At 40.6% G+C, this 19,110-nt stretch overlaps 4 protein-coding genes across 4 annotated transcripts; 2 read left to right on the top strand and 2 right to left on the bottom strand.

The window, feature by feature from the left end:
- Window positions 1-9,326: 9,326 nt before the first annotated feature.
- On the bottom strand, window positions 9,327-11,263 carry CCOS01_00897 (major facilitator superfamily transporter; the record flags this gene model as incomplete). The annotated part of the gene is made up of 8 exons (XM_060449093.1): window positions 9,327-9,690; window positions 9,761-9,950; window positions 10,020-10,134; window positions 10,196-10,338; window positions 10,404-10,529; window positions 10,585-10,678; window positions 10,739-11,000; window positions 11,067-11,263. 8 exons carry the CDS (start codon window positions 11,261-11,263, stop codon window positions 9,327-9,329), a joined length of 1,491 nt encoding a protein of 496 aa, XP_060320531.1.
- Window positions 11,264-12,267: 1,004 nt separating this feature from the next.
- Window positions 12,268-13,845, top strand: CCOS01_00896 (FAD dependent oxidoreductase; the record flags this gene model as incomplete). Its single annotated transcript, XM_060449092.1, has 4 exons — window positions 12,268-12,520; window positions 12,593-12,882; window positions 12,938-13,511; window positions 13,577-13,845. 4 exons carry the CDS (start codon window positions 12,268-12,270, stop codon window positions 13,843-13,845), a joined length of 1,386 nt encoding a protein of 461 aa, XP_060320530.1.
- A 1,742-nt stretch (window positions 13,846-15,587) lies between these two features.
- Window positions 15,588-16,374, top strand: CCOS01_00895 (haloacid dehalogenase-like hydrolase; the record flags this gene model as incomplete). Its single annotated transcript, XM_060449091.1, has 2 exons — window positions 15,588-16,186; window positions 16,248-16,374. 2 exons carry the CDS (start codon window positions 15,588-15,590, stop codon window positions 16,372-16,374), a joined length of 726 nt encoding a protein of 241 aa, XP_060320529.1.
- A 169-nt stretch (window positions 16,375-16,543) lies between these two features.
- CCOS01_00894 (major facilitator superfamily transporter) lies at window positions 16,544-18,395 on the bottom strand (the record flags this gene model as incomplete). Its single annotated transcript, XM_060449090.1, has 6 exons — window positions 16,544-16,632; window positions 16,691-16,915; window positions 17,007-17,570; window positions 17,631-17,763; window positions 17,825-18,019; window positions 18,084-18,395. The coding sequence occupies 6 exons, from the start codon at window positions 18,393-18,395 to the stop codon at window positions 16,544-16,546; spliced, it is 1,518 nt and encodes a 505-aa protein (XP_060320528.1).
- Between the last annotated feature and the right edge of the window lie 715 nt (window positions 18,396-19,110).

Raw genomic sequence — 19,110 nt, 5'->3', positions numbered from 1 at the left:
TACAAGGGGGTGGGAAGAAGGAGAATCCAACGAGAAGAGATGCCTGGAAGGGGAAAAAGAATGCGACCTCCCGAATCCCCCCAACATCCATGTTCTCCCGGTGGGCAACATGTTGACGTGGTGTGCTCTAGAATCTTTCTCCGGAATCCCCACCCACTTGACCTTGGCGGAATCCCCAATATCACAGTTGTTTCACCGAAAGCAAGTAAGTGTTGGTTTGATTCCAATTTTTGACGTGAGTCCAAATTAGACTTCCCTTCCCCCCATACGGGACGGAGGTGCCGCAAGGTCTCTCGTCCCTGAGGCTTGTGGGGGGAGGGCCAGATGGTAGGATTCTAAATCGCGTGTATGCGGGCAGGCATTAGGTTGAAAGAGCTCAACAAGAGTGAGGGTGATTTCTGGCGGATGTGACGAAAGGATGGATGGATGTGTGGTGGTGATGCGACCGGGCCGTCCCTATTGGCCGTGGTCTCGGTGAAGGAGGGAAAACCTGAGGGTGGGGTAATATTCGCTGCAGGCAATGGGGGAGGATTGGGGGGATTTCTACCTTTATGCCCAACATGCCAAGGTACACCTGACCAACCCACGTGCCAACTTCTACCTGAAGGGCATGGTGAACCTTCCGGTGATGGTCGCTCAGGTGTATTGATGCACTTTTGTTCACGAGAGCCCAGGCAATGTCTCTCTTGTTTGCATGTGTGTGACAGTAAAAGTGTTGCGATTTTCGGTTCTGGCGTTGCGCGTACCTACTGTGCTTGATTCCCATCGCATTGCCATGGGACTTAGGGGAAATAGTCAAGAGGCTGGAGAAGAAAAGGGTGCTAGGCGATCATGGGATTTGTCAACACTTTTTTTTTTGGTAGATGATCTGTGTAACCGTCTGTCAGGGGCGCAGTTATTCTCAGAGTTGATGATGCAGGGCAAGTCGAACCGGTGGGCAAGAAATCCATGATGCACTCTTACTCCCGTAACGTTAGTCATGAACCTACCCAGCGACAAGGCGGGTCTCAGAATGTCACTGAGAAACTAGAGAGAGAGAAAAGGAACGTCCGTCTCTTTGACATGTCGTCGGGCTGAGTTCGTCCGGAGCCCAATGCTGAATAATGCAAGAATAAGCAGACAACGGACGAAGAGAAAAAAAAACACGCTTTTGCCAAAAGGGATGTTTCTCTGAGCCTTTTCCATCTCCGTCCTAAACGTCACCGTTACAAGCGGGAGCACCCGTTTTACCCGCTCCAGGCCAAACTATCTTGAGATGTTTTGGTGGGGTCAGACTTGGGGGGATTTTTTTCCCTCCCATTGTTCAGACGATTTTGAGTTTGAGTTTGGAGCTAAGAGATGACAACCCTGTCAACGTTCAATGGTTCAAGGGGATCCATGCCGTTTTCAGAGAAATTTGGATCCCGTTGTTAGAAAAGTCGATGGCGGCTTCAATGAACTATTAACGGATATTTCTCGGCTGTAATTTGAATCCTTGCTTGAATACCGTGATACCAGTCGAGGTCAATACTTACACAAGGTTAGCCGAATTTGAAATAGAAGTTCAGGTTGCTTTTGGCTAAGATTGGGGAGACGGTCCTGTACAGATATCAAACATGCACTAGGTAGGGGTAGTCTAGATGTACTTGATGTTACAAATAACGCTGTTGCTCCTTTCGTTCTTATGTTTCCCAATTTTCTATTCTCTTAATTTTTTTTTTTTAGCGATCTTTTTGCTGAGCATATTCCGTCTTATGTTACTGCTAAGAAGAGCATAGTTCTGATTAAGAGTTGGAACCCGATGGATGTCTATAGCTAGACTTGCGGTCAAAAACGAAACTTACATAATTAGCTTTTAAAATTTTTGTACAACATAAATCTTTTAATGCAGCTGATTAATACAATGTATTATTGCAACCCTTCAAGCTCATGTCCACTTTATCTCAAAAAATTAAGACTTCTAATAACTTCTATATAGGTTAGTAAGTATTAATATACACGTAGGCAGGTTAGACCTTTTAGTCGCAACTAGGTCAATAGGTCAGTATAGGTCTATTATATATATAAGAGGGGAAGATCGTAAGTAGGGCCCGCAATCCCTTTATAAGTATAAGTAAGTAAAAGGGTCCGTTTATATAGGCCTAGACTACTTACTTACTACCCCTACCTAACTACTTAATAAGGTCCCTTTTTTACTTCGTAATTTAATATTAATAATCTTTTATTTTTATAATAAAAAAGGGTAAAATAGGGGCTAGGTCCCCCGCTAATAAGAACTAATAATAAAATCCGTTATTAATCCCCTATTTAAAAATATTTAAAGCTATATACTAAAATTTTAGTATAGCTTCTATTATAATTATTTATATAGAAATTTTATTATTCCCTTTTTTTAATTACTTCTTAATTTTTTAATATATATAATTTATATATCTAAACTCCTTAGAAATTATTAAATCTAATATAGTTAAAAAAGAGCTTTTTATTAGTTTAATTACGCCCCGAATACGTACGTTTTTCTCTAAGCTAAAGCCTAAGAGGTATATACGTTCGCTAAATAACTTATTACTTATAATATACTACTATTTTAATTACGTATTACTTACCCTTCTATCTTAACTATAATAATTCTTTTACTAATAAATTACTCAAGGGACTTATTTAGTATACTTTTTATAAACCTATTAGTTAAGTTATCGTTATTACTAATTTAATAAATTTTATAAAACTCGTAACGTTTATATAATTATTAGAGTACTATAATATTTATTATAAAGCGCTTTTCTTTTATAATACCTAGCTTAATAAAATATTTATATAATAAGTATAAATTTATATAAACTATAATAGGGATTTTTAGAACGTCGAGTTATTTAGTAATAAGGTTTAGGGTAGTTAAAATAGTATAAGTAATATTAATACTTATAACTATTCTATAAACCTCTAATACTAATACGCTCTAAGTAATCCTTTTATTTTTCGTAAAGTTATAGTAAATAATATTATTATTAATTATAAAGTTCTTATTAGTTTATTCTTTATTTATAAAAATAATAATATAACCTAGTTATAAAGTATAATTAGCGTTATTTATAAATAACCTATTTATAAAAATAAAGAGTTTAGCTATAGTTAGATTTAATAGTACGAATATAAGCCCTCGGTCTAAGTAATCTATTTACTATTTAATATAATAGTTTAGTATAGCGTAATTAGTAAATAATAGATCTACTTAGTATTAAATAGTAAACGACGTATTAAAAACTATTTTTAATTAATAAATTAATATAATATAAGTACTTTAAGCTCGTTATTTAATAAATTATTATTTAGTATTTAATACCGAGGGGTTAACTTACTTAAGCTTCTTTCTTTAGTTCTTCTATCTAAGTACTATATTAATACTTTTTAATAAAATAATTCTATTATTAAAAATAAGTGGCTCGTTAGTTAATAATTATTATTTTAGTTTAATTAGTAGCTTAGTATACTTAAGCTTAGTTTTTTCTTTTTAATTAAAAATCTTATTTAATAATTTAATTATATTATCTATTTATATTTTAATAATACTAAATAATTTACTTTTTCTTATTAAGATTAATAAGTATAAGTCGAACGTAGATATTATTATCTAGAGTATTTTTAAATAATACTTATTATATATTACTTATTAATAAGTACTAGATTTTATAAAACCGTATAATAATTATATAATATATAAAATAGTACCCTTAGGGTATAAATAATAGATCCGAGCTAGTAATTAGGTAAAAACCTTATAGTAAAGAGGTTAGCTCGATTATATATATATTTAAATAATATTTCGTAACTAAATAATGTACCCTTTTTAAATTAGGGTCGGGGCTAGGGCGAGGATTAGATATTAATTAGTTTTTTAAATTATTAATAACTACGTAAAGATCTCTTTCTTTCCCTCGTTATTATATTTTTATATAACTAAGTAAGACTTTTCGATAGGGTTAAGTCCTAGGTTCTTAATTTTATTAATAAATCGAGATTTAAATATTCTTATATCCTTATATTTAGGGCTAAGTTAAATAAATTTAATTATACCTCTTTTAACTAGTTTTAAAAACTCCTTATTAATAAATTCTATAAAAAGTACTCCTAGTATAATAATAATATCCTTATTACGGAGTTTAGTAATTAGCTTAAGATTTATTTATTTTTTAAATATAAAGTAAATAATAATTATAAAAGTATTATTATAGCCGCGCCGTATTAATATTTTTTTTAGTCCTCCTTTTTTATAATAAAAGGTTATTATTAACTATTATAATAATCTTATTAAAAACTTTATTAATAATAGCGCTACTATTAATTAGTTAATTAACTATAGGGATTAATAAGTAGTTAACGTGCTTTATTATCGTAGTTAGTAACTTAAAGTCGACCTCTTCTAAGTACTAAAGTTTAATTATAATAGCCTAAAAGCTTATTAAGCTATAAAATAAGTCTATTACGTAAATAATACTACTTATTAAAACGAGCTTAAATAGGCCTTTTTATCCCTTACTTTCTTACTAAATTTTAATATCTAATTATAGTAATAAATTAATAATATAAAAAATATTTAGTCTATTTTAAGTAGCTAGTATTTTACTTATTTACTTATTAATATAAAGTTTACGGACTTCCCTTATTACTTTCTTAATTACTTTTATATATTAAGTAATATTTAGTAACGATAAAAACTCGTTAGAAATATATAAAAAAGCTCCGAAAATAAGGAGTATAAGAACGAAGCTATTTAGGCTAATTATATTATTAACTACTTTAATTATAACTTAAAATATAGCCTCTGCGCTTATTAATAAGTACTTATTTTAAATAATATTATATACCTTTTTAAATACTACGTAATATTTCTTAGCCTTATTAATACTATTATAAGCTTTAATAAGCACTTCTTTAACTTTAATAAATATAAATTTAGTAAAAAATTTAAACTCTATAGTACTAAAATTCTTATTAATATCTATAATAATCTAATCTAGCGGACTAAAATAAATATTAATTTAATATAGCTAAAGCGCTTCTTATATATACTTCGTAATTATATCTACGAAAAACCTTACTATTTAAAAAAAAATAGTAATATTAATAATATAAAGTACTAGTTAGTTAATACCCTTATAATTTATTAAATATATTATATTAATTACGATTTCGTAATTAAAATTGTAATTATTTCGTAAAGTAAATTTAAATTGGCTAGGGGTAGTAACGTTAAGTTAGTATTATTAATAGATCTTTGTAAGCTTCTTAAGGGTTACGATCTCTATATTATTACTAAATTATTAAAATAACTTTAAAAAATAAGGAACTAAAGAGTAGCTAAAGTACTAATATAAGTAGTATAATTCGCCCTCCGTTAAGTAATTAATAATAGCTTTCTTATTATTAAAAAATAAGAGCTAAGGGTATCCCTATTTATAAAAAATAAGTACTATAATATCTCCCTTAATTAGTAAATTATTAATATTATTAAAATATACCCCTAGCTTATTTATATCCCTTAAGTAGCATAAGAAAAGAGTATTAATTAGTAAAATATAAAAAGTAATATTATTAAATAAAGTATTAACGACCGTAAATCCTAACGACCTTATAAGTTTACTATTATTAAAACGGATACTTACTTTATTAGCTCTAAAAATATTAAAAATAACTCTAAGTCGTTATTATTATAATATAAGGAGTTAAGGGTAGCCCATAATTAAGAATTCCGTAGCGCTAGTATTAAGTATAATATTTTAAAAATCCCTTAATAAGTACCTCTTATTTAATAAAAAAGAGGTTATTAGTTCTATAAGCTTAGTTAACTCGTTAATAAAAGTAATATTAATAAGGTTATATTTTATTACTTAAGTAGCAAGGATATTTATAAAAGTTCTATTATTAATAATAATCGTAAAGTATATTATTAAGATTTAGACTTCGTCCTCGTAATTATTTTTATAATTAAAATCGAGGCTATTAAAGTATTAGATTATAGTATTATTATCGTTATCGTTATTAATAAGAGTAGTTCCTTTATAAAAAATAAAGAATTATAAATATAAGCTTAGTATAAATCTTTTATTTTTTTCTTTACTATTTTTATATTTTTAATATACTTAACGTCGCTCCTTTTTTAAATACTTAGTTAATTAATAACCGGTTTTATAATAAATAAAGTACTTTTTATTAGTAGTACTACGGCTATGTTAATTCTACTTATTAAATTAGGTCTCTTTATTAAAGCTATTATAAGTACGGTTAGTTTAGTAAGTAGCAGGGACCTCTTTATTATAAGTACTATTTTAAAAATATTATTACTACTTATTATAGTTGCGCTCTTTTTTTATAATATTAATCGAAGTACTAAGCTAGTAATAAATACTAATAAACGTAAGTACTAAGTTAAGTATAGTAAGTTTATATTCTAATATACTACTTATATAATAGAAAAGTTAGTTACTTATATTAAAAATAGATCCTTATATAGCTAGCGCTTTATAAAAAATTACAATATAGTTAATAAGCGCTTATAAGATTTATTAGTTCGACTTATTTAAATTTTTATAAATTATAAAGTACTAATAGAGGTTATAGAGCTTAGCGAGGTAGTTTTAATAACTTATAAGTAGTTTAAAATATTCTTAGGTCCTCTAGTATATTACGTTAAAACTAAGTAAATTAGAGGTATTACTAAGTTAGTTAAAATAAAAAGTTAACGCCCTTTCTTTAAGTATATTTAGAAAAGTACTAGAATAGTACCGTTTACTAATTCTTATTTATTAATATAGTACTTTAAAAATCTAAAGCTTTTTATTAAAAATATTATATTTTTTATTACTATATTTATTTTTATTATTATAAAGCTTAGTAAGGTTAATTAATTAGCGGGTATTAAGTATAATATTATTTTTAGTTTCTATATCGAAGTATAATATTTAACGGGATAAATTTCGCTATTAAGTAATAATAATTTTATTCTTTAGTTCTTTTTTTTTTTCTTTTTAAAGAGGTAGTAAGTTAAATAGTTAGTAACGAAGCTAAGGTCGTAATTTTAATTATTTTAATTAAGCTAGCTAGGTTTATATAGACTCCCTTACTATTTCTCTAGCTTATTAAATAAGATTATTAGTATTTATTAATTATAAGAGTAGTAAATAAAAAAAATAAGAATCGTAGTATAATATATTAAAGTATTTAGTATAACTATAGTAAGCTATAATCTTTTTAAAAGTCTAGGTAAAGAAGTACTAAGTATTAAGGGCGCTAGTAATTTTATTTATTATTTAATTACGATCCCTAATCGTTAAGTTAATACTATTATTTATAAAAAAGTTTCTTAGCTTTTTAAGAATTATATTTTTAACTTTTAAAAAGTCCCCTACTTCTTAGTTTTAAAAGTTAGTTTTAAAATCCTTTTATAGCTCCTTACTTATTAAGCTATTTTAATAATAAAATCCTATTATATAAAAAACAAAGGTATTAAGCTTTTTATCGTTTATAAGGGTAAGTATAATATTAAATAAGCCCTATTAAGTTAAGTTAACGTAATCTTATTAGCGAGTTAGAATTAGGTATAGTTCCGTAATTTAAAAATATAAATAGGTTTAAAATAATATTAACTAGTTATCGGCCCTTTTTTACTTATTACTAAGGCTAGTAGTTATTATAGTATATTTAGTAAGGTATATAATAGAAAATAATTATAAGAAGTAATCGTTATATTTTAATTATAGTATAATATTAAGTAAGTTCGAATAAGTAGTAGGTCGGTCGTAGCGATTATTTTAATAATAATAAGCGGGCTACTATTATTAGTTAGAAAATTTTATTTTTTTAATAAGATATATAAATAAAAAGTTATTAAAGTTAGCAAAAGGTTATAAAAAGAGAAAAAAGGCTTTTTATAACTATATTTTTAAATAACTATATTTTTAGTAATAAATAGAGGATTTTATTAGTTACTAATTAGTAATTCTTTTTAGTACTTTTTATATTTTATTTTTATTAGTTTAGTTTCGGAGCTTTTATTAGGTTAAAAAGAGGTAGATTTACTAATAATATAAAATAGATCCTTATCGCTATTATTATTAAGATCTTTTTTTTTTTAATATTTTAGAATACTTTACTATTTATAAAAGAATATTATTATTAATATATTTATAATTCTAAAGGTCTTATTATTACTAAGCGCTAGTATACTAGTAATTATTAAATTAATCTCTTAGTAATTAATCTTTTTTTACTTATTATTAGTTTAAGGTAGTACTTAGCTATAATATATTTAAAATAGATTCTTTTACGAACGGCTTAATTAAAAAGAAGTTAATAATTATAATAAGGTTAGTAAAAATAATATTAATAATAAAAGCGAGGTTAATAATAATAATAAAGTAGTTAATCTTTTTATAATAGTAGCCTCGGTAAAAAAGATCGTACGTAATAGAGCGCGCTCTTATTAATTTATAACTAATTAATTAGTTATTAGTTAGTAATAATAGAGGAGAATTAAAATAATATAAACTAGGCCGCTTATTATTAGTTAAATAAATAGAACTAAGTTAATAAGTTAAAATAATTAGCGAAATAAGTCGAGGCTATTTTTTTTATAATTATATCCTTATTAACTTATAATAAAAATATATATATAATTTAATTACTAATTAATATTAATATATACGTAAGTAAGTTAGACTTTTTAGTTGTAACTAAGTTAATAGGTTAGTATAGGTTTATTATATATATAAGAGGGGAAGATCGTAAGTAGGGCCCGCGATTCCTCTATAGGTATAAGTAAGTAGAAGGGTCCGTTTGCACGGGCCTAGACTACCTACTTACCACCCCTACCTAACTACTTAATAAGGTCCCTTTTCTACCTCGTAATCTAATAGTAAGGCTTCGTTAATCTGACAAGCAGTATAGGTCAAGATCATAGTAAAAGAAAAAAAAAGTGTGCCCGCAAATGACACAACGAGCTAAATGCGCTAACTGTGAACTTGGACTTTAACGTTCTCTAAGTACGGCCAAGGTTGATTAATAAAGTAGTAGTTATAAGGGTGGGGTGTTGCAAAAGAGAACCTACGAATTGCGGGATATCTTGAAGGCCCCTTATTCTGTTGCGAATTGCGAATCAAGTGTTCAAGTGTGCTCCAATAAGACTGTTGCAAGACCAAGAAGTGTTGTACAATCATTCACTGGGGCGTTGATGCGTGTCAGAGGCTTCAGGTAGTCAATGCTTCATTTCATCATTCCTATGGTACCTCAACGTTGTATAGAAACAGCCGATCCCACGCTCTCAATCCGTAAAGTCAGAAAGCAGACATGTTCTATTTGTTATCAGGGTCCCGTTCTGCCTGATCTTCAACAACATCTCCCGCATCTATGTCCGTTGAAGCAGGCGCCTCCGGAACCAGCCTGATGAGGAATACCATGCAAGGAATAGTGATAGCCATCAGTGCAGCATTAACGTAGAAAGGAATTCTAGGGTCGGCGCTGGTCTTGGAGTTGAGAGCGTACGAGACGGCCTGGCCGGCCGTCTCAAAAGCGCGGAACAGACCACCCGAGCGGGAAGAGGATCCAACGTCCGTGGAGAAGGTGCCGAGAATCCAGTAGAGAGACAATTGGGTCCAGTAACCGGTTGAAAACATGATCAGATAGGGAAGGTAAGCTTCGGCCCATCTTCTGGTGTGCCTGTTGGGAAGCGATACTGTTAGCGATGCTTTGAGTCAGAGAAGGGGCACAGGGATAGTGGATGACGTACAACTCGTAGTCGAGGGCCTCCTCGATCTTGCCTCCGCCGAACTTGCTGTACTCGATGCCGATCCAGATGAAGCACATGGCCTGGGGGATGACCCAGAAGAAGAAAGAGATCCACGCTCGCCGGGCTTGTGACCAGCGGGACGTGTCCAAGAGTTTTCCGTAGGCGAGAACCATGACAATGGTGATTGCCGCTATCAGATGCAATTGTCAGCTTGATTCAGGAAATGACAGTGATCAAAAGACGAAGGAGAGTTACTCACGAGTAATCAGCGACGAAAGTGCGCGGGCCCGGACGGAGAAGTGCAGAGAGAGATAGGTGCCCATGGTTCCGCCAAAGAAGAAGGAGTAGAAGGCCGGGATGGACATGAGCCATGTCTAAGGGTTTGGGCCGTCAATACTTCGTCAAAGTCATTAGGGGTTGACTGGCTGTGCTCACCTTTGGGCGCTGCAAGTGTCTCCACAACGCAATGAGTTCTCTCTTCCAGCTGATGCTGCTGGCCATGGGGATCTTTGCGCCGTTGCGACGTCGTACGCGTCTGGTGGGAGATAGGAGGAGAGCCCAGATCGTTCCAGTGCATTCTGTCAGGGATTCGTGTTAGAACATGGGCCAAGTCGGTTTTGGGCATGGGGCGAAGGGTGCTTACCGAAGCCGACGAAGATCAAGTAAGTGGACCACGCGATACCACCAGCATTGGCCTTGGAGTAGTTGGTCGAGAAGTTGATGGCGCCTCCCATGACACTGCCAGAGTTTCTCATGGCAGACCAGATACCTGTCCAACTTTGTTAACACAAGCATACCCAAAGAGCTCCCAGAACCTTCCTTACCCAGGTAGAAACCTCTGTCGTTTGCTTCCGGATACGACAGCATGGCAGCCGTCTCGGCGACGTAGAGGAAACCAGATGTGAACCCCCCAAGGAGCTGTGTATCAACTTAGCTCCAGAGCGACATAGTCAGAGTGCAGGAAGGGGTATGACGTACTCTTGCAAAGAGAAGATACCAGTCTATCGAGTACTTTGCGCTCACATAGTAGGCCGAACCAGCAAGAGGCATGGTGACGGCGGCGATCATACAAGACCACTTGATTCCAATCTTGTTGATCAGAGGTCCGCCAAATACGGTGATCAGACAGCCGGCCATATAGCTGAGGGCAGTCGCCAAGTTGGCCAAGTATGGTGTCGAGAGACCACCACCCCCGAGGTTAGAGATGGCGTCCGACATGGCAGGACCGACGAAGGACAGCCTACATGAATACATTAAATTCGAATCCGTGATTTCGGGACTTTGTCCCAAGACAAGTTTTACTTACGCTCCAAAAAGGATCATCTGGAACAACACGCCTCTGTAGAACTTCGTCGACTTGGAGGCCCGGAGGTAGGCCTCGTCGACGTTCTCGACGGCGCCCTCATCGTACACGTAGCTGGTGCCGGCGGCATGGTCAGTCGCTTCGGGATAGCTAGTCGTCTCGGGGATCTTGGTGTCGTCCTTTGTCTGTGTAGTTGCCATGGTGTTTGAAGAGAGCACTGGAGACGTGCTAGAGACCGCGGGTGTCGAGTCTGGGGATGAGTCGATGGGCCTGGCATTGGCCTGTATATAGGGGTGTTGTCATATCATTAGAGAGGCTGCCATTGGTTCATTCCAGGATGGCTGTAGTTTGCCAGAGAGCCATTCAACTAGTCAGTGCGGATGATGGTTTCCATTCTGGGGTTGGGTAAGGATCACTGGGTACAGCCATGTTGGACAGTTCGATTCGTAGACCTACTGCTTGATTACTGTGTCAGTTTGTCTACCTATCTTCCGGGGCCTGCCCAGTCTCACCGAGCCAGTAAAGGCTTATCGTGGTTATCGGTAGTTGGTGCTTCCCCGGTTTATCTGTCAGCCACCCCAACATGGAGATACGCAGATAAGCAGCGTCATGCTCGCAAGGGATTGGGATATGTATGGGACACACATGGGAAGAGCGGGCCTTTTTTCGCGCCTGAGTTCTAATCCCAATATCCTGACCGGGCCGGTCGATAACTCTAAAGGGTTGTGCTGCAACCGCTGTCCTGGGTTAGGTGGTGGAGGATTATCTGAATGGGCTTTAAAGAGGCCGAGAATTGAAGGATCGCTGCTGATAAACTTTACGGAAACGCATACCCAAACGGGGGTTCCCCGCAAACGACCGGGCCGGTCAATTGTTTTACCCTTTGAACATTTCGGTCCCCTCCCTGGCCCTCCTTGACTTTACGAGTAAGGTAGTAAGGAGGCACAATTGAGTCCGCTCACCGGACGGAACAGCTTTCCCGACAGGTTTCCCGTCCCGGCCCCGCCCCACCCCCGGCGCTCGCCTACTTGGTGCGGACCGTGATGGAATATCCGCGCTCGAGGCTTTTGAGCCTTTAATTATAACGGCGGGCGCGGCGGCTTGGTCTCCCACTTCTATCTCGTGCAGCTGAAAACAGTCACTCACAACATCTCGTGTTTGATTCTCCCCTAAGAAGGACAAACACACACCCTGTCACACAGCCATGCCCGTTTCCCCGCTCCCCGTCCCAAACTCCACGACCTCCTTCTGGAGGTCATCCCCGCACCCTCTAGATGATCACCGGTCTACCCCGGAGCTGCCAGCCGAAGTTGACATTGCAGTCATTGGTGCAGGCTATGCAGGTGTTGCTACGGTATACCACATCCTCGACCAGTGCAAGGCGCGTGGTGTTGCGCCGCCAAAGATTTTGATCCTTGAGGCCCGACAGGCATGTTCCGGGGCAACTGGACGCAATGGTATGTCTGACAGCCCCATCATTGTCATGTCTTCTCAATTGAGCTTCCTTGTTGACTTGAGATATGGTATAGGCGGCCATCTGAAGCCGGATCCGTACAATCGTCCCGCAAGTTTCGTTTCCACACATGGCATCGAGACTGCGAAGGAATGTGCGGAGTTCGAGGCCAAGAACCTCATGGAAGTGAAGAAGACCATTGAAGCCGAAGGCATTGACTGTGACTTTGTATTGACTAGGGCAGTCGATGCCTTGATGTCAGAGAGTATCCGCGATAAGATGAAGGCAAACGTTGAGTTGCTTAGGAAAGCTGGCGTTTCCGTAATGAAGGACGTGTACTACGCCGACGGCGCCGAAGCGGAGCAAGTAAGTTGAGCTGCGGCCTGCGCTTTAGACTCAGCGACTAACTGTTTACCCCCAGCTATCAGGTGTTAAGGGAGTAAAGGGATGCCTATCATATACCGCCGGTACCGTCTGGCCATACAAACTAATCCTGGCCCTCCTCTCAAAGGCCCTCGACGCCGGCGTCAACTTGCAGACCCACACGCCCGTCGAGGCGGTGACCGGCACCCCCGACGCGGACGGCTACCTGACGCTGACCACGGGGCGGGGCGCCGTCCGTGCCGCAAAGATCGTGTACGCGACAAACGGCTACACGTCGTCCATCCTGCCCGAGTTCGCCGACAAGATTGTCCCCGTTCGCGGCATCTGCAGCCACATCACGCCCGGCAAGACGCCTGCGCCATTGCTGCCTCACTCGGTCATCATCCGCTGGTCCGACACGGAGTACGAGTACTTGATTCCCCGACTCGACGGAAGCATCGTCGTCGGCGGTGCGCGGTCCTCGTATTATCATGATTTATCGGCGTGGTATAACAAGGTCAACGATGACGAGTTGATTGAGGCGGCGAAGACGCATTTTGATGGATATATGCAGCGTGTGTTCCGCGGATGGGAAGACAGCGGTGCGACTACGTCAAAGGTGTGGACCGGAAGTAAGTTAATTGGCCCCTATTCAGCCGGACTCGAAATATGATTTCAGTGACTGACAACAATACAGTCATGGGATACTCATCAGACGGATTGCCGCACGTCGGCGTCGTTCCCGGAAAAGAGAAACAATTCATCATTGCCGGGTTCAACGGCCATGGCATGCCGCAGATCTTCCTCTCGGCTAAGGGAGTAGCATCGATGATTATGGAGCAGTCCGAGTTCAAGACTACGGGTATCCCCAAAGTCTACCAGGCTTCTCAAGCGAGATTGGACAGTTCCAGGAATTCCATTCTTGAGAGCTGGAAGTCGGTCAATCAGCCGCCGGCAAAACTGTAGAGTCGGTTAATTTCATGTAAAGTGTCATATTAGAGGCGCATTGCAGGGAGCATACCCACCAAAGTTGACCTTGTTGTAAATCCTGTAGTCATTGGTTCGATTAGCCGTTGTAGCGTAGACATTTTCCGGAAAGAGCCTCGAGCATGTTAAGCACCATCATTTGCATAGGTCTTAGTGGATACCAAGACGAATCGGCTTAGTTTTGAGATATCTCATATAATCTAGCGAGTCTTTATCATAACAATATATTCCATCAATCTCCTCACCAGACACTAACTCAATGTTTATGTTTTCTGATAACCTATCTTGTATATGATATGCTTTATTTGGGAACTCGAATAGATTTTGCGCTCTATGTAAGGGCGCTTTGCAACTAGACAGTTGTCAATTTTATTAAATGAAAATAAATTAAAACACAATAAGGTGACTTGTTAATCCATAAACTTTTATCTTTATTTTTAAAGCACAATGAATAACTGAGCAATTTGATAGACATGTACTGTTTTTACTCTCTATTTTGAATGAAATTTTCGGAAATGCTCTGTCGAAGTTCTTTACGGCAGCTAACTACCTGAGCAATGAGTTCACTTTATTTTATTGATGCTCCATCAAAAATGATTCTCGGTAAGTATTTCTCTCGAGAAATTGAGTGTTCTGTACGGAGTACATTGTCAATGACTTCTCCGGCCTAACCATACCGATAGCGGCTTTGATCCGTCACTTCGGACATCCATTGTCCGTCCTTATCTTTCCGTTTTGGCGTTGCATCCGACAAAGGTCCCCAGTCTCCACCCCCACAGCCCCTCTGTCGTCTTTAACCGCATATCAGTTGACTCGATAAGAAGCCGGGTAAGGCAAACCAAACACCGGCGACAAAACTGGCTGCCGGAAAACCGTATGTATATGAGGCCGGCTCCGGCGTTCGAGATAACCGTCTGGCAAACGTAATGCAGGATGTCCTGCGAAATTTACTCATTATTAAAATTCCCTGGGCGATGAGCTGTCCAGATACGAAATAGACTGAGCGGTTTGTCTCCACTTTACGTCCACTTGACTTCCTTCTATCGCCAAGCTCAACTTCCCCAGATTGTTGACCGGTCTAGCGTCGGATTCGTCCGCCGCAATGTTCCACATCGTCGGTGTGAATACCACCCATGGCTGGTCTTTTGCATTCCCTACAGCCATGGGCTATTCGGCCAGCAAAGCATCAGCACACGTGGGAGTGCACCGGGCCGGCGCTTCTTCCTCGAGTCCCCTTGTAACGTTCACAGTCGCATCCCAGCATCCGCTGTATCCCAGTAGATACAACAAGCCTGATAACGTTTTCCTCCCCCAAGCAACAACCCGTGTATCCTTTCCGGCAAAGAGGCCCACTCGAATATCAAAAGAGTCGATAGGGAACCGGGAATCGGCGCCGGAAACTCTACCTGCGTGATGCCTGTTCTGAACTCCCCGCACTTCGTTACACGTGCGGGGAGACAACATTAAATCTCCAAGATGAAGCCCAGCCTTCCATAAAGGCGCGACCCATGCAACGCCTCGTGATAAGCCTCATATTTAATCTACATCATCATGTTGGCATAGACCTTTCGGACCAACAGACACACCCTGAATCAACCCCTTGCATCGTGTAACCATCCAATAATCATCCCCGAACCTACCTCTTTCGGGCATCCTTGGAACAGCACTCTCTCACACACACACACATACACACACGCAACACACATCAGCCAACCCCCACAATGACACCACCAAAGAACGTCGTCTTCGACGTAGTCGGTACCCTCGTCACATACGAGCACCTCTTCGAAGCAATCGACGAGCGCCTAGGCGAACGCCTCCGCGCCCGCGGCATCCAGCCAAAACTCCTCGGCTGCTGCTGGCTCGAGGTCGCCGAGCGCGAGTACACCTACCTCTCCATGTCGGGCCGCTACGTCGTCTTCTACAAGGTCTTCACCGCCCTCTTTTACCGCTGCCTGCACTACGCCGGCATCGAGGACCCGCGCGCCTTCGCGAGCGACGAGGACGTCGACTACCTCATTGGCGAGTGGAAGAGCCTGCGACTGCGCGAAGGCGCCGCCGAGTGCGTGGCGAAGCTCCGCGCCGCGGGTTTTACGGTGTGGTGCTTCACGGCGGGCGACATCGCCCGCGTCGGTGGCTACTTCTCGAGGGGCGGGGTCGAGATGCCTGTTGAGAACTTGCTCTCGTGCGATTCGTCTGGCTTGGCGAAGCCGACTCCCGAGGCGTATACGCCTATTTTGAAGAAGTTGTCTGCTGATGGGTGCGAGCCTTGGTTTGCGGCGGCGCATTTGTGGGATGCGTCGACGGCGAAGACTGTGGGGTAAGTCGACCTACTTGTTCACTAATCTTTGTGTTGTATTGGACTCGCTAACATCTCGCAGATTCAAGGCGGCATACTGCACTGCTCTGGAGGGAGAGGCGTTGCCAGAGATTTTCGGTGAGATGGACGTTGTGGCAGAGACGCTGCCGGCGATGGCGGATAGAATTATTGCTACGTATGAGAAGTAGTCCACCTATCATCTTGCATAATACAAAAACTCGTTGAGTCAAACTTGCGTTGATCATTTAGATTGAACATTATCAATTTTGCATAAACATTAGACAGTAATTATGTTAGACTCTCCTTCATGAGCGTCTGCGCTCTAGTCCCATTGACGCTCGTCATTGTTCGTCAAACTCATTTCGGCCCACCTTGCTTGGCTGCCGCCATCGCCACCATCTTGGCTTTGCGGGCTGCCCTCCATCCCGGAGATTTAATTCGTAGTACTGTGAGACACACCATTAGCATACAAGCTTTCCAAGACGCGACTAAGGGTGGGCTAACCTATTACAGCAGACCCGACAAGGACCAAGTCCAACAATGCGAGTCCTGTGAAACACCATCCACTTCCCATCTTGGAGACGAGAGAAGGGATCACAAGGGCGGCGATGGCAGCACCGGGATTCCGTAGCATGTTCCCGAGCGCAAAGGCGCCTGCGGCCTGCTGGGCCACGCACTCGGTCAAAAAGGCCGTCGTGGCCACAAATACCCAGTTCATCCCGAAGCCGGCTGTACCAGAGTCACACACGTCAGTCTCGGGTTCACGTGAGATGGGAAGCAGAAACATAAACGTCTTTCCCAATGTCGTACAAGAACTTACTAAGAAAAGTGGCAACTAGAACGGCGGCGGGGTGGAGTGAGATGTCGACGAACCACCCGTACATGGCACATCCACCGGCGCAAACAATGACACCCCAAATCTGGTCTGCAAGTCTATTTTCGGGATCGACGGTGTTGTCAGGAGACGCCTTGACTGCGCGCGCTCTCCGCCAATCCGAGAAGCGTCCACCTATCAAGGAACCCGCAATCATGGCGACGCCGACGGCGATGAAACCGGCGCCGACGCCTGCGCTGGACCAGTTGTAGCGGTCGGCGAGCTCAGTGGGCAGCTGCACTGCGATAGCAAAGTAGGTCGAGTAGAGCATGGCGGTGTTGAAGGACACGATGCCGATGGGTGGGTAGCTGAAGAGACGCCAGTACATGAGCAGAGTTGGCTTGGGAGGCGGGGGACCTCTCTCCGATTCTGGTGCCAGAGGCGAAGACAGCTTTGGAGGGAAGAGGATGAAGCTAGACTGGGAGTAGAGCTTGCCACTGCCTACCCTGGCGCGCAGAGTCTCTGGAAGCATGAGGAAGATGATGATCCAGAGCACGAATCCGGCAATGGCTGTGGAGTATAATTAGTATGGTTTTGTTTGATACGGGCTGGGAGGATGGAAAGGCTCACCAAGGAAGCCAAATATCCAGCGCCATGATGCCACCGTCAACGCGCCTCCTATCACTGGGCCGAGGACAGGGCCGAGCTGAGGGCCTAGGAGGAAGATGCTCATTGCGAATGCTCTCTCTTTGGGTGGAGTGACCTGAGAATTGGGTTAGTAATGTGAGCTGTTGGTGTGTGGTGAATTCTCTCGAGGAACTTACATCGGCGACAGTGCCTGCGCCCATCGACACCACGGCCGCAGACCCAAAGGCCTGGACGATACGAAGAAATACAAGAGCGCCATAGTTGGCTGGTACTGCAGCCAGAAGAATATTGGCAACAATATAGATGGAGAGAGAGATGATGTACAGTGGTCTCCTGCCCTTCCAATCGGCGAAACTGGCCCAGAATAGAGGCTGGTGGAGTGTAAGTGTCATGTACTATCTTGAGTATGGGTTCCGAAAAGGCTGGGGAACATACACCGAAGGCGAAGGTAAGCATGAAAACGGATACGGTAACGTTGATGGCCGTCGCGCTCGCGTGGAATTCATTCTCTAAGGTAGGCAGAGCAGGGAGGTAGATGTTGCCGGCCAGAGGCCCAAAACACCCGGCCACGGTGACAACGATGAGGATGAAGCGCTTTCGCCATGGCGAGAAGGCCGAGTAAGCCGGCGGGGCACCGGCTTTCTTCTCTGGATCCCCGGCGGACTGGGCTGGAGGCGACGGCGGCGGCGGCTGGCTGGCAGTGGTCGTGCTGGTGTTAGCCGGGGCCGACACCTCCTGTGCAGACATTATGTGATCTTTAGTGGGCGTCGTCGTGCCCGAAGTTGATGGACTGGAGTTAACCATCTTTGACAAAGAATATTCGAACAAAGCGATGCAGAAATGATACTCAAAACTAGAGACTCGGAAGCTGGCCCACGGGCACGAAGGAGTAAGATAGAGAAACTCGGCGGTCAAAAGTCAGAAAGCGATAAAATGAAGCAGCACTGCTCCGGTGATTACCGTTGTTTCTGATCCTGTGTACGGACACTAGGAAAGGCAATGTATGTATGAACGATTCAGTGTCCATTTAATAAACCCCTGGCTTCTTGGGCGAGCCATTCTCAGTCTTACACGCAAGGTAGTAACGTACTCCGTCCAGGTCAAAGGCAGTGATCAGGAAGGGTCCGTCCAACGCCGGCCCACTCGGTCAGCTCTTGCTGGATCCTCATCGGGGCACTGCCGCAGTTCCCTGGCGGGGAGGCTCCGCCCAAAGTACCGGTACCTCTACGGTCGCAATACGTACCTGAAGGCACGTCCCCGGTCAACTTTACGCCAACCCGCCTTGGGAAAGTCCAGAGAACCTCATCAAACTCTCTTTCTCTCACTGCATCTTCTGCTTCCTCCATTCCTTGTCTGGTCATTCTTGGCATCACAACTCGCATCAGGCCCGCTTGGCGGCCAATGAACCTTCCCAAGGATGTGGCCTTTTGTCCTTGACTTTGTCTGGTGCGACTGACCGATG

Source organism: Colletotrichum costaricense (assembly GCF_030867565.1).
Source record: "Colletotrichum costaricense strain IMI 309622 chromosome Unknown Scaffold_1.1, whole genome shotgun sequence".
NCBI lineage: Eukaryota > Fungi > Ascomycota > Sordariomycetes > Glomerellales > Glomerellaceae > Colletotrichum > Colletotrichum costaricense.
The sequence above is the reverse complement of the archived record's forward strand: the minus strand, read 5'-3'. Positions and strand labels throughout refer to the sequence as shown.